The 13,286-nt window shown below is 37.3% G+C and overlaps 1 protein-coding gene across 11 annotated transcripts in view; it reads left to right on the forward strand.

The window, feature by feature from the left end:
• The window catches only part of PRPF4B (pre-mRNA processing factor 4B), a 38,576-nt gene extending 29,169 nt beyond the window's left edge, over nt 1-9,407 (forward strand). The window contains exons 12-17 of one of the 11 annotated variants that reach the window (XR_006385624.1): nt 1,103-1,217; nt 1,798-1,949; nt 3,308-3,394; nt 4,766-6,995; nt 7,446-7,491; nt 9,233-9,407. Coding sequence is in view for 1 of the 11 variants with exons in the window: in XM_044258156.1 (XP_044114091.1) it covers nt 1,103-1,217; nt 1,798-1,949; nt 3,308-3,394; nt 4,766-4,969 (558 nt within the window). In the remaining 10 variants the exon portion in view is untranslated. Of the gene's footprint in view, nt 1-1,102; nt 1,218-1,797; nt 1,950-3,307; nt 3,395-4,765 lie in introns of all 11 variants that reach the window. The other 10 variants (XR_006385625.1, XR_006385627.1, XR_006385620.1 and 7 more) reach the window with 10 other exon arrangements.
• Nucleotides 9,408-13,286: the final 3,879 nt, after the last annotated feature.

Below are 13,286 nucleotides of genomic sequence, written 5' to 3' on the forward strand. Positions count from 1 at the left end.
AAAAGTACTTTTGCATTTGAATATACCGATTTTCCTGGTCCTCCAGGAGAAGAGAATGGTTATGGATATGGCAGTGAGAAATAATCATTTCCATTAATAGCTTAATTCCGTGGGTATCATCTGTAATGGGCCAATCTGTAACACTGACCAAACTTTATGATATCCCAGTAGAAAGTGCGTAAGGCTATTTATTTAAACTGCTATGTTTCTTTGGGGTGGGAACGATAGGCCAAGTTCAAGTCCCAACTCGGAATTTGTGTGTGTCTCTTTTGAAGGGGGGAAGGGACTCTGGAATATGAATTATCTTCACTTGTTAATCCTGAACATGCTTCTGACTCATGAGTGGCAGCAGCCATGGGAGCAACTCCAGCCTTTCTCAGCAGATGTCACTGTTACTGTGTATGTTGAAGTATTTACAAAGGAAAAAAGAAACAAATAACTAATATAGAGTTCATATTTATCAGTTGTGCCAAATGTATTTAACATTTTCTTGACTAATACCTTCTTTATATTTAAGGGATTTAATATTTTTTTAGACTTGAAGTGATTGCTAAATTTGGGATGGTCTAGCAGCTACGGATGAAGAATGTTTTTATTCTGTTTTTGTCCAGATTTAATCTGAATCATCCTCTGCTTTCATTGCTATCATAATTTTCTGGCAACTGAAAGTTAACTTCAGTCAGTTGAAAGTTAATCTAAGTCTGATTGTTTATTAATGAATTATCTTCATGTTCCTTTAAATAGCAACTCAACTTTATTCAGGTATTCTGGGCATTTTTAGAAGATGCTTTGCTTCAATGAGATTTTTCTCTTACTCCTCCCCTTCTCGAAGTAACATTGGTTAAAATTGAATGTACTTGGTATTATCCCATACTTCGTTACTGAAAAAAGTTCTTTTACTAATTATATTCAAATATTTGATAGCTCTTAATTTTTTATAATTAGGAAATTGAATTATAAGATAATTAGAAAAGGAATTGTAAAATGGGTAACTTTGTTTTCAGTATTGGAAGTAACTTCTCAAAGCCAATTATTTTTATCTGATTACTTGCCTTAATTATTTCTGGCATGAATTAAACTTCCATGATAAAATGTTTTGCAGGTTAATGAATCAAAAACTATTTTAAAGCTCTGCGATTTTGGGTCAGCTTCACATGTTGCGGATAATGACATAACACCTTATCTTGTCAGTAGATTTTATCGTGCTCCTGAAATCAGTAAGTTTCTTCAAATGTTTTTTGACCTGGGCCATCATACACAGTGGAAACAGCATATTTAATGTCTAAGTACTGTTTTCCATCGCACTTCAGCAGCTGCACGAGGTCATTGATGAGGAAGGGAACCGTAGCAAGTTCATCCTCCTCAGGTGGAATGGTGGTAGTTGTGACAGGAGTCTTGATCATGTCTGGCAAGAGTAGCAAAACAGTTGTGGAAAATCCTCGGCTTTAGAAGACTGCTCTTGATTACACAAGGTCTGATTATCAAATTTATGGATTGTATGGGACCTTTGTTTTTTGCTCTTCCTGTTGCCTTGGTTGAGGCTGGTTAGCACCTCCACCAAAGGTGAAATGAGAAAAGAAATATTCATTTCCTTCTGCCCCCCCACCCTTTGAATTCCTTCCTCATTCCCTCATTTTTTAAGAGTCTGTTAAGAATTAGTGGGGAAAAAACATGAAGCTAATGCCAAAGTGAGGTATTAAGATTGCAGTTATGTAGGCCAAGCTAAAGTAAACCCCCATTAACGAAAACAGTTGATTGTTTCTCTCATCGTGTATTAAACTTCGGTTTTGTTTTCAGTTATAGGTAAAAGCTATGATTATGGTATAGATATGTGGTCTGTAGGTTGTACCTTATATGAACTCTACACTGGAAAAATTTTATTTCCTGGCAAAACCAATAACCATATGTTGAAGCTCGCCATGGATCTCAAAGGAAAGATGCCAAATAAGGTAGGACATTAACATGAGCTGTTTTGGGTGGTTTTTCAAGGTCTTAGCAATAGTTTACTGTAGACCAGTGGATGGCTGCCACTTTACTCATCACTAATGGCTATAAAACCATTTCAGAAAGGCAGGTGTATGGTTACTGTGATTGCTTAGCTCTTTTAAATTTCTGCTGTTTAAAAATAATGGTTCTCATCATCCAAGAGCTATCCGAAGTGATTAAGGGAACTCCATTTTCCTGTTCACCTCTAATGTCTCTTTGCTTTTCTTTACTCTGTTAAGCAGGAGGGTAGGGTCCTACAGTTTAGAGTAGAAGTGGAGTTGAGGAAGAGAGATTGATGAGCATAAATTTGTTAAGCACCATACTTGTATATATATGACTGTTTCATATCTTTGTTCTTCCCTTGTTCCATTTATTATCCTTTAATGATGGGCAGAGAAGCAGCCTTGGGAGCACACCGTTATTGGTAACAGCACCAAACATGCTTGAGAGGTGGAATGAAAAAAGATGCAGGTCAGGTTAGTTCAGATGTGAAGAAGGGCTCAGTTGTCAGAGAATGACGGGGTGAATATTGGAAAAGGAACTTGATGGCAATCAGTTTATTAAAGATTGAAAGTTATTTGGGAAAGGTACCAAGAAAAACTCACTTAAAATTGACCTCTTTCTAACACAAAACTCACCCTTAATGCTTCAGGTACAATAATTAGTTTCAGAAATGAAGCAGAAATTTCAGGCATTTATAAACCTGTCCCAGGGCCATATCTTAAACTTTGGTAATTTTAGTTTATTTGCTGAATTTATGAGCGAGTACAGATTTTGCCCCATATAAGTCAGAAGCCATTATGTTTTTTATTTGTTAGGTGCTGTCCCAATTCTCTCATGTTGGACTCGTTTAGAATAAGTTACACAGGAATTAGTTATGTTGGTATTTGTTTTAACAAGGTCTGACCTGTATCATTTCAGGGCTCTTGGAATATAATTTGTGAAACGTCATCGGGTTTCTTAAACTGCCAAGAGAAAAGGCCCCAAATGTGTACTATTTTTCCTAAGAACAAATGATTTCATATTTGAGTCTCAGTTTTGAGTAGTGAAAGCATAATGTGATATTACAATTGGTTTAAGTCATTGCCTGGGAAAATATAATTTCAGGTTATTAAGTAGTTACAGGCACAGCATTTATATTAGCTTTTTCGAATATGTTAAACCCTCCAGAGCAAGGAATCTAAGAGATTCCTTAAATGAGAATAGAAATCCAGAGAGACTGAATAAGTCTTATTTGTGACTTGTTATGTATTAAATTGTTGGTAGGCCAGACTGTTTCGTAATAGTTCAAAACCCAAGTTTTATTTTGCTTTATTGCCAGATGATTCGGAAAGGCGTATTCAAAGACCAACATTTTGATCAAAACCTCAACTTCATGTATATAGAAGTTGATAAAGTAACAGAGAGGGTAAGTCCCTTTTAACTGTGCTACGTTAAATGATTGTCTTTCTGTAAACAAGCTGAATACTGGGTGGTACTAGGAGCTGTGAATATTTAAAACACTAAAAATAATTTCTTTTTGCTGGTGGCCAATTCCTGAATAAAACACAATGAGGTTATGAGAAAGAGGAAGGGAATTAAAAATGTTTGTCTAGTATAATGACTCTATTTTTATGATAGGTCATATTTAGGCCCTCTTCCTCTGTTCTTGGGAGCATTTTCTTTCTCTGCCCTCCTATCCAGCTTCTGGACTGCTTACCAGAGTGATCTTTTTGAAAAAACAAATCTTATCATGTTATTCTCGGTGCTTAAAATCCTTATCCTTTTGTTGGGTTCCTCTCTGATGAACTCTGTGGTCTTGAGCAGTTTGCCCACCCCCTCAGGGTCTCTGTAACCTCCCCCATTCCACACTTGGCAGTCAGCTGAAGGGCGTGCCACGTCATGTCTCTCTCTGCCTTTGTTCACAGACCATCCTGACCTTACTTGCCTCCTCTCCCTCCTCATCCCCTAAAAATAACTTACCAACTTCAAGCGTCAGGGGAAATACATGCTTTGTATGAGCTTTTCCAAATCCTCTAGGTTGAAGTATAGGGACTTTTCCCCTTTTTTGCCCCATTATATGGTCTGTTCCTAACTTTGTCAGAGCACTTAACCAGCACACAGTTCCATGTCTGTCTGTCACCACTTCAGGGCAGGGAGAGGAGAGTTGAAACAGGAAGTGCTTCCTGTTGTTATTACTAATTACTGTTATTGCTCTTAATCATATAATTATTAATTATGTAACAGTGTGGGGATTTTCATAGACTTCCTGTTAGCAGTTCGATCTTTGTACAAACTTACAGTATGTTTTTTAAAAACCTTCATAGCTAACTTGGGGTTGTTTTTTTCTTTTCTGGTGGGGGGGGGTGGGGTTTTTTTCATTCAGTTTTCAGTTGGTTCTTACAAAGATAAAGAATAGGGGCATCTGGGTGGCTCAGTCGTTAAGCATCTGCCTTCAGCTTGGGTCATGACCCAGTGGTCCTTGGATAGAGCCCCACATTGGGCACCCTGCTCAGCAGGAAGCCTGCTTCTCTCCCTTTCCTACTCTCCTACTTGTGTTCCCTTTCTCGCAGTCTGTCAAAATGAAGTTTTAAATGAATAGATGATATATATATCATCTATACAGATATATAGATGTATATATCTATATCTATCTATGTATATATCTATACAGATATATAGATGATATATATATGTACATATATTAAAATTTCCGATAGACCAATCAGTCTGATTTAAGATACATATGCTCAGTAACTCTATAAAAGTAGACATAGACATCTTTAAAAATTATTTTTAGGAGAAAGTTACTGTCATGAGCACCATTAATCCAACCAAGGACCTGTTGGCTGACTTGATTGGGTGCCAGCGGCTTCCTGAAGACCAACGTAAAAAAGTACACCAGCTAAAGGACTTGTTGGACCAGATCCTAATGTTGGACCCCGCTAAACGAATAAGCATCAACCAGGCCCTACAGCATGCGTTCATCCAGGAAAAAATTTAAATGAGATGAAGAAGCTCCAAGGGTTTGAGTAATTAAATACAAAGACTGAAGAAATTTCACAGCAGTTTATTAATGTATATAAACTTATAAATATTTCTCCAGCAAATTTGAGGAAGCATGATATATTTGAATTAACACCAAGGGTGATATTTCTTTTAGAAATGTTAGTTAATCTGTTTTGTGTCTTATGTGAAATTTCACTGTAGAACTGTTTTAATTGCCAAGACTGCACAAAATTACAGTGCTAATGTACATGGTTGCAGTTCACATAAAAGACAAAAGCATCTGTTATAAAATGAGTAGTAATACTGGGTGGTTGATTTATTTTTAGCAAACTTGGCTTCATATTGGTCTTCAGATAAAATGGCCAGCATAAATGCTGTTTATATTCACGTTTTCCTAGGTGTGTGTGTGCAGGCCACAGCAGCATGCCCTTGGTGTAGTCAGTGCCGAAAGGGGTCTGTTCCTTCTTGAGCCTGCCTGCAGGGATGGTCTCCTCTTTTAAAGCAGGTTGTGTACAACATTCAGTACACTGAAGGTAAGCTAAACCATCAACATCACTGGTGTTTTAAGATGTTATTTTATTGGAACAGTTGACAATGAGGGATATTAGCTTTGTGGCAGAATTCCCTGCATGTGTGATAGCTGATGTTGTGTTATTTTTGGCATTGCAACTGTGGCGTAGTTACAGTTTCCTTTCTGTTCATCGCATTTAAAATCGGAAGAGTGTGCGCTTGATGGACACAGCGCCTTCAGTGTACTGTTTCTTACTGACTTTCAGTTTTTTAGACCAACTTGCTATAGACTTTATATACATTTTGTTAGATACAGTTCGTAGTGACGTAGAGACAAGGCATCGTTTTCCTTTACTAATGACACATGTTGAGGCCTAATTCTGAAAGTCCTCATATTTAAAAGTTAGACAACATAATGAAATTTTTAACTATTTGTATGTCATTTTGAAAGTGTACTGCTTTATGGTAAAAGTGTTTTTCATTTGTTCATTGTTTTCATTATTTGTGATCATGTTGTCTTTCAATACAGGCATAAACCTTCCACTCTTGAACAAAGCAGCTGCTTTTTAAAAGCGGTAATTGCTTCTTTACCTTTTATTTCTTTTGTAAATGAAGCTTTTCTTTAAGAATGTGACTTTAAAGTGTTGTCTATTGCATAAAACAGTTGACACTCACTTATTGTAAAGTGAAGATTGTTCTCCTGCATGTGAAGTGGACCATGCAGATTTCTGTATGTTCTCAGTATGCATCACTAGATAATAAAGTCTTTTGTGAACAAGGCATTTGTAGCCATTTTTAAAAGTTTTTGTCTTCAGTGCTGGTAAGTCAGGTAAACCATAAATAGTTAAAAAGCAACCTTTCATTTCTTCCTTTAAGTCTTTAAAAGATTTTTTTGTTAAAGATGTAAGCTTAGCCACAAGTTGATTGTTTTATTAATAATCAGGATCCTAACTATTTCATCAAAAAAAAAAAAATCCTACAAATATTGTCAGCTTTCAGTGTAGTGAGATAATTCCTGTAGGTTATGGGGTGTAATTCAGGATTTAACTAATGTTTCTGCTATTTTCTCACTTTTCCTTTTGATGGTGCGGAAAGAGAAAAGGAAAACGGGGCACAGGCCACTCACCGCCTTCTCCAAGGGGTCTGATTTGCTGAGACACCAGCTTCACCTTCTTAACAAGGTTATTTCTGACAGCATGTGTAGATAAACATTTAGCAACAATTTAAAACCAAATCATGTAAATCAGCTTGGTTTTGCAACACAAAGGAATTTGTATTTTTAACATGGTAGGAGAGAATTTTCAGAAATGTATGTACATCTTTTCTGTTTGGGTGGTAAAATTAATGCTTATCTTCCTGAGCATTGTGGAAAATAACCAGATTTTGGGGGTTTAAATAATATTTTTAAATTGTAAATGGGATTTTTTTATTCACCCAGGCACCTAATTACAACAAGCATGCACATTTTGGTGCATTCAAGAATGGAAAATCAGAATAGCAGCATTCTTCTGGTGGGTTTTGCTCCATTTAAAGACATGAACTACAGCCAGGAAGGTGATAGATGATATAATAAGCCAACTTTGAATCTACACCCCGTCTCTTCATGGTTTAGACTTACTAAAAATAAATAAAAGGTGGTTTCCATCTTCAGGTAGAGTGAAGCCTTTTAAATAAGGCCTCACGGGTGCAGCTTGTCTACCTTCCCAAAATGGGTAGTGATTTTCCCACCATGACTTACTTTATTTTGGTGATAATATGCTGCATATTCAAGTCTTTTGTAGTTATTTTCACTCAAAAGTAGTAAACATTTTGATGCTTCTGGTGATTTTCATGGCTTCATTTTATATAAGTATTTAATAAATAAGTTAACTTCCACTAGAAACAGTTCATCTTATGCCTTCAAAACTATTACCTATTCCTTAAAAAACAAAGTTGCTTGTTACTTGTTCTTTGTGTTTTAGGTGCAGTTCAGTGGAAGATGATGACAGCCAGAAGACATGAGCTAAGGTTTCTGTCCTATAAAAGATTTAAAAAAAAAAAGAAAAAGAAAAAAAGGAATTCTCCATTTAATTTTTGTCTAATTTTTTAGTTTTCAGCATTATGATTTGGGTTTCATTAATGTTTGGCACTTAGAGTAGTAGTGCTATTGTGGTGTCCATCTGTAAAGTGCTTGTTTTATCATACTTTCTGCTTCCCTCCCTCCCTCCCACTAAAAGCAGTGGTTAAATGTAGTAATATTATGGAAGGCTCTTGAATGTGAGATTCCACATAATACATGGCCATCAAAATTGGTTCCTAGGAGTTACTAGAAAAATAGAAACCACCACAATCACATACATCAAAAAGTAGTTTTTAGCTTTAAGTATCTTATCTCCTTGGCAGAGGCAAAAGAATAGAAAGTGGAACTTGAAGAGTGCTGTTGCCCAACTCCATTAATACTCTGTTCCCTGACTTTCTCTTTCAGTAACTATTTTTGTAAATAACTTCAGTCATGGTCTTAAGATAGATAAATATTTAGAACCACTGTCAGTTTTTCTTCTTAAGTGAGAGAAGTAGATCTTTGTTCCCAAATTTAGCATTCCTAGGTTTGTCTACTCTAAAGGAACCCTGCAAACATTCTTTATATACATATACATGATTTTATTAGAATTAGTAATTTTGCTGAGGCAGAGATTTGGAACTCTGTTTAGGCCTCTATTAGATGGTGGTCATAATTTAGTGAATTCTCTTTAGCCTGCATTCATTTTTCAAAGTAGCTATATAGTTTTTAAATAAGTTAATCTCTGATAAAGCATTTGGGTTTTTTTAGACTTCACAGCAAAATATCACATGGTTGTCAGACGTCAGGGTTCCTAAGTCTTAGGACATAACCCTAGAAAAGGTCATAGTTCTTTCTGTAGTCAGGGGGTAAGTGAGATCCAGAAACCAGATATGCTGTAGTCCCCGTTCTCTATGTGGACCTTCTTCTCAAAGGTATCAGACATCAGGTGGGAGCATCGAGGTTTTGAAGGAAAGGGAGTATCTTGCAATAAATTTTAAAGACCTTCCCAGTATTTCTGTTTTCCTCTTAGTCCTTATTAGTTGCATCCTTATTATTCCCCAATGTAGAACTCATTCCACTCTACTACTTTCAAAATGAGTTTTTTAAGATACTCTAATTTTTTTTTTCATTATAGTAACCACCTTTTTTTTCTCCAAAACAAATACTCAGGACATTTCTACAATACAAAAAATGTATGTTTTATGGTATGTGGTAGAGGCAGAGAAATGTAATAGTCTCAGATCTATTTGATATTTGCATTCCTCCTACTATGCTCTACTTGTTCTTTATCATTTTGTAATACTAGCTGGTTACGTAGAAATAAGATCTCTGGAATGAAGCAGAGGAATCAAATATCTTCAAATTTAAGCCAAATAGTTAAAGAATGCCCTTTTAAATGTTGGAGATAGGAAAAAAAAAATGGATACTCAAATAAGTAATTTCCTTTCATTAATCATGATGACATCATTGGAAGTTGGGCTTCATAAAAAGTGTTTCTTTCCTTTTCATACCCTAGTTCAAGCATATTTTCAACATGAGTTTTATCATCCTTCTAGATGGGATGTCTTCCTTATGGAAATGTTCATACAAATTCATTTGTGTTTTTTTACATGTCAATAATGTACAATTGACTTTAAAAATGTTTTCCAGTTACTTGATAGATATCATCATGGCATCTTTAATTTTTTTTTCTCCTTCTATATGTAGGGTAAGGGACTGTTCTTCTGAAGAATCTTTCCATTTAATGATCAAGATATGGAAGCTGGTCTCTGAAAATAATATGTATCCCAGTTACTGTGGTATCATGTGAATTGTAACTTGCATTTTAGCAGCAATGTTTCCAATTATTGGAAAACTTAATAAAATATGCCTCTTGTTACCATACTGTTTCCTGATATTTCCTTTGCTGGGGTTTGCTATTTTACGTTTAGTTTTAAGTTAAAACCGCATTCTCTCTCTCAAGGTTTCTGATATGCTATTTCATTGGTGTTCATAGATGTGCTTTGAAAGGTATTTTCTGCCCAAATATGATTGGCAACTGTCAGATTAAATTTAAATATTTATGTTAAAACTTCTCAGAAGATATCTGATATGCATTGTGAACCTCAGTGAAGGAGAACGGTGTAGAGAGAAGTTTACCAAACCACTTGGCAGAACCTGCTGCGTGGAAACAGCCAATTTAGTATCTTCCTTACAAACATCAAAATACTTCTAGCAGCTAAGTGCAGAACATCTGCCAAATAGAAACATCATAAGTAAGGAGGTAGCTCCCTTTTCTGTAATGATTTAAATCAGTTGGTTCATTGTACATGGGGAAGCCTGACAAATAGGGACCATATCCTTAGAGTATCCACTTCTCATTTTCTTCTAAAGAAATGTCCTCAGCTTAAAACAAAAAAACTGTAAAATACCTAAAAGAGGGACAAGGAGATCTTATCTTCAACATAAAGCAGGATTGGCGGAGGCAGGGCCAGAGTGGCTGGCTGTGCCGGGTGCACCCATCTAGCAGGTGCTATTTTCTCTACCTAATGGTCAGTCCTAGTTGTTCTAAGAAATGGGCCAGAATGGCAGTGACTCTGGACGGCCGCCTTGCAAAGGCCCCAGCTGTAGTGTTCCACTTGGGCTGGCAGAGGATGAAGAACTACATATTCTGTCTAAAGCAACTGACAAGGGTCACGAGATCCTGCTTTTTATTAGGGAAGGTAGTATGCAGGTTGCATTGGGTTTGGTGGGGGCTGGGGGTGGGGGGTTATGGCAAACTTGGAAGAGACTTTTCTCCCTGTGCTTTCATTGATGAGAAAAGAATCTGCCTCGGTTAAGATCCAAAAAGGAGCCAAGAAAAGGTGTCAGTACTGGACAGCCAAAGTATGGGAAATTTTTAAGCAAGCCAGAAAGCCAAATTCAACTGAAGTTTCCTGAACAAGAATCACTTCAATTTATAGGTAGCTGCCAAGTGTTTCTTCAAAAATAGTGGTGGAAGTTGGCTTCCAACAGGTTTGAAAAATTGCTAAGTCTTCCAAGTCTTTTGGTAACTACAGTACTCCCAACCCCCAATGATAAGTTTTTCTCTTAGCCAAATATTGCCTGTTTTACTCCCATCATTTGACAAGATGAATTTAGGATGGCTACATCTACTTCCCATGTATGTGCCTTTTCTGACCTCATTTTAGGGACTCTGCTTTAAAAATTCCACTATTCTTACTAATCATATTAAAATAAGTACCTGTGCCTTATAATTGAAATCAGCATTGCTGCTAAAGCATTTTTTACATAGTTAAATTTAAAACAATTTGGGACTAATAGGAAACTCTGATAAGTGTTTCAGTAACTAGCTCCTTTTTCAGGTCTAATGGCAACCTAAATAAAGTAGCTCGGTTATGTTTCCAGTAAGATTTGCCCTGCCTGTCTCTAAGACATCAAAGCCTCCCAACCCCACCAAAGCAATCCTTCGGTGCAGAAATCTATTTCTTGGAACTGCGGACACAGTGATCTTCCATTACCCCTACCTCTGAAATACTCCTCCCTACCTCCTGTTTCCTCTCTCCGATGTCCACTCCCACTCTTGGTCTTCCTGGAAACAAGGGCTTGTGTCTTCACTCCGCAGCGTGTTCCTGATGGTGGACACCTGTCTTGTAAGAAGCAGGACGTGAATAATCCTGAGTTGTTATTCCAGTGACGGTTAATTTAGTCCCAAGGCGGCCCATTTCATCCAGTCTGCCCTCCTGTGTCATTCATGTCTTTCCTCTGATCTGCTTTTTAATTTGCCAGGCACTTGATTCAATCCTCACATGATTATGTGCGCTGAAAGATCCGCTACCTTCCTGACACATTAGGAAAGTGAAGAACTGAGGTTAAGGAACCTGCCTGAGGTGCAGATCGGTCACATGGCAGAGCCTGACTGTGGAGAAGGCCCTCATGACTGCTCTCACATAACCGTTCTCGAGGCTGGGCCGAGTCCTTTCCCTAACCCAGGGTATCTACATACCACGCAATGACTGTTTGGGATAGAGTGATGAACAGAACAGGCATGTCCCTTTCCTGAAGCTTTTACAAATAAAAATTACATCATTATGACCCTAAAAGTGAAGGGATAAGATCCAAGCAGGTAAAGAAGGTAAAAATGAGAATGGGTACGAAGGCTGCCAAATAAGGCTCAGGACTCAAGTGAGAATTGTAAGAATGAGAAGAAAGGTGGTTGAGAGGGGAAGCTGGGATGGTATGAAAGCACGAGTCCATTTTTTACATCCCAGAAGGGATGTTCTACCACTTGGGATAATGACACAACTGTATGGGGTTTAGGTAAAATACTGTTCTGTGGTAAGTTATCCTGAACAGTTCATTTTTCTGTTGTCGTATTGATACAGTTCTAGAAAGTTCTTTGAAATTAATCTAAAAACTAAACCTCTCTCTGACCTCTGCTTCTAAGTAAATTCTTTGAACCTTATTCTTTTACTAAAAATAGAATAGAGGAAAATGAAACCACAGTTGCTTTCTTCAACATGTGTTTGAAGTGTCTTTTAGTTCATCTCCCCTATCCCAATCTTGAATATTTCACCTTGCTTTTTTTGAGGGGAGCAGGGGGGTGCAGCAAAGATGATAAACAATATTGACCATGCCTTGGCAGTGGGCTGGGAGTAGGGAGAGCTTTTTACTTCTCATTTTCCTTTGGGCGATGCTTGAAGTTTTCATCGTGTTATTTTTAATGTTTACCAAAAACTCATTTGAGGGCAACCCTATTGGGACCCCTCTCACTCCTGAGAGCTTTCTCTGTCTCATTTAATAAAGCTATTTCTTTCCTCACAAAACAAAACAAACTCATTCGAATTCACCAAACATCCACTGAAACCAAAGCACACTACACCCCCCCGCCAAACATCCATTTTACATCAACTTTTTCCTTTAAGATGTTTTTCAAAGTGTGATCCAAGAACCACCTGCATGGGATGTTTGTTTATAGTGCAGGTCCCCCAGCCCCACTCCTGGATTCCCCGTCCTTGGCGCTGTGAGAGAACCCCAGACTCCATTTTTTTTGTTTCCCTGATTAGGTGCAGTAAGGTGTGTCAGTCACATGGTCTCCCTACACCCACACACTTTTCTTTTGAACAAGTTAAGATGCTTTCCCTGCTTGCAGGGGGCAGGGCAGTTAAGACTTGCAAGAACAAAGATCTTTGGAAAGTTCCATTAACATGACATTTTGGCTGCTCTGTGTACATCAACCTTTTCTCATTTTTCCTTTGACATTCCAAAACTGTTAGGTCTGAGTGGAAGAGGGTTGTTTCATGCCTACAACTAGCTTTTGGCCCCAAGAGAACAGATCTTGCTTTCATGTATGTGACAGAAGACCTGGGAAAGCAACAATCTTTAAAACACTGGAGGATCTAGAGGACCTTGCATATTAATTCAACAAAATCACAAGTAGTTTAGCTTTTAATGGCCAAGCAAATACCAAAAGATAGGTCAAGATGATAGACAAAGGAGATTTTTAGAGATAGTAAAGGAGAGGAAAGAAAGGTATCAGAGTGGGAAAAACTAAAAAAATAAATTCGCTAAGAGGTAATTTACTCTTAAAGCTGCAACAGAAAATGAAATACACCAGCAACCAGTCGATTACAGCATTTACTGATGATGGAATTCTACTGGGAAACACAACAAAAGAATAATCTTTTGAATAGTTTACTAAGGGAAACATTCCTTTGAAACACGACATGCAAAAGAATGTCAAATACGTCAGGATGGAAGCTCTTGGATTTATATATAGACA

This window comes from Neovison vison, chromosome 1 (assembly GCF_020171115.1).
Source record: "Neovison vison isolate M4711 chromosome 1, ASM_NN_V1, whole genome shotgun sequence".
Classification (NCBI taxonomy): domain Eukaryota; kingdom Metazoa; phylum Chordata; class Mammalia; order Carnivora; family Mustelidae; genus Neogale; species Neogale vison.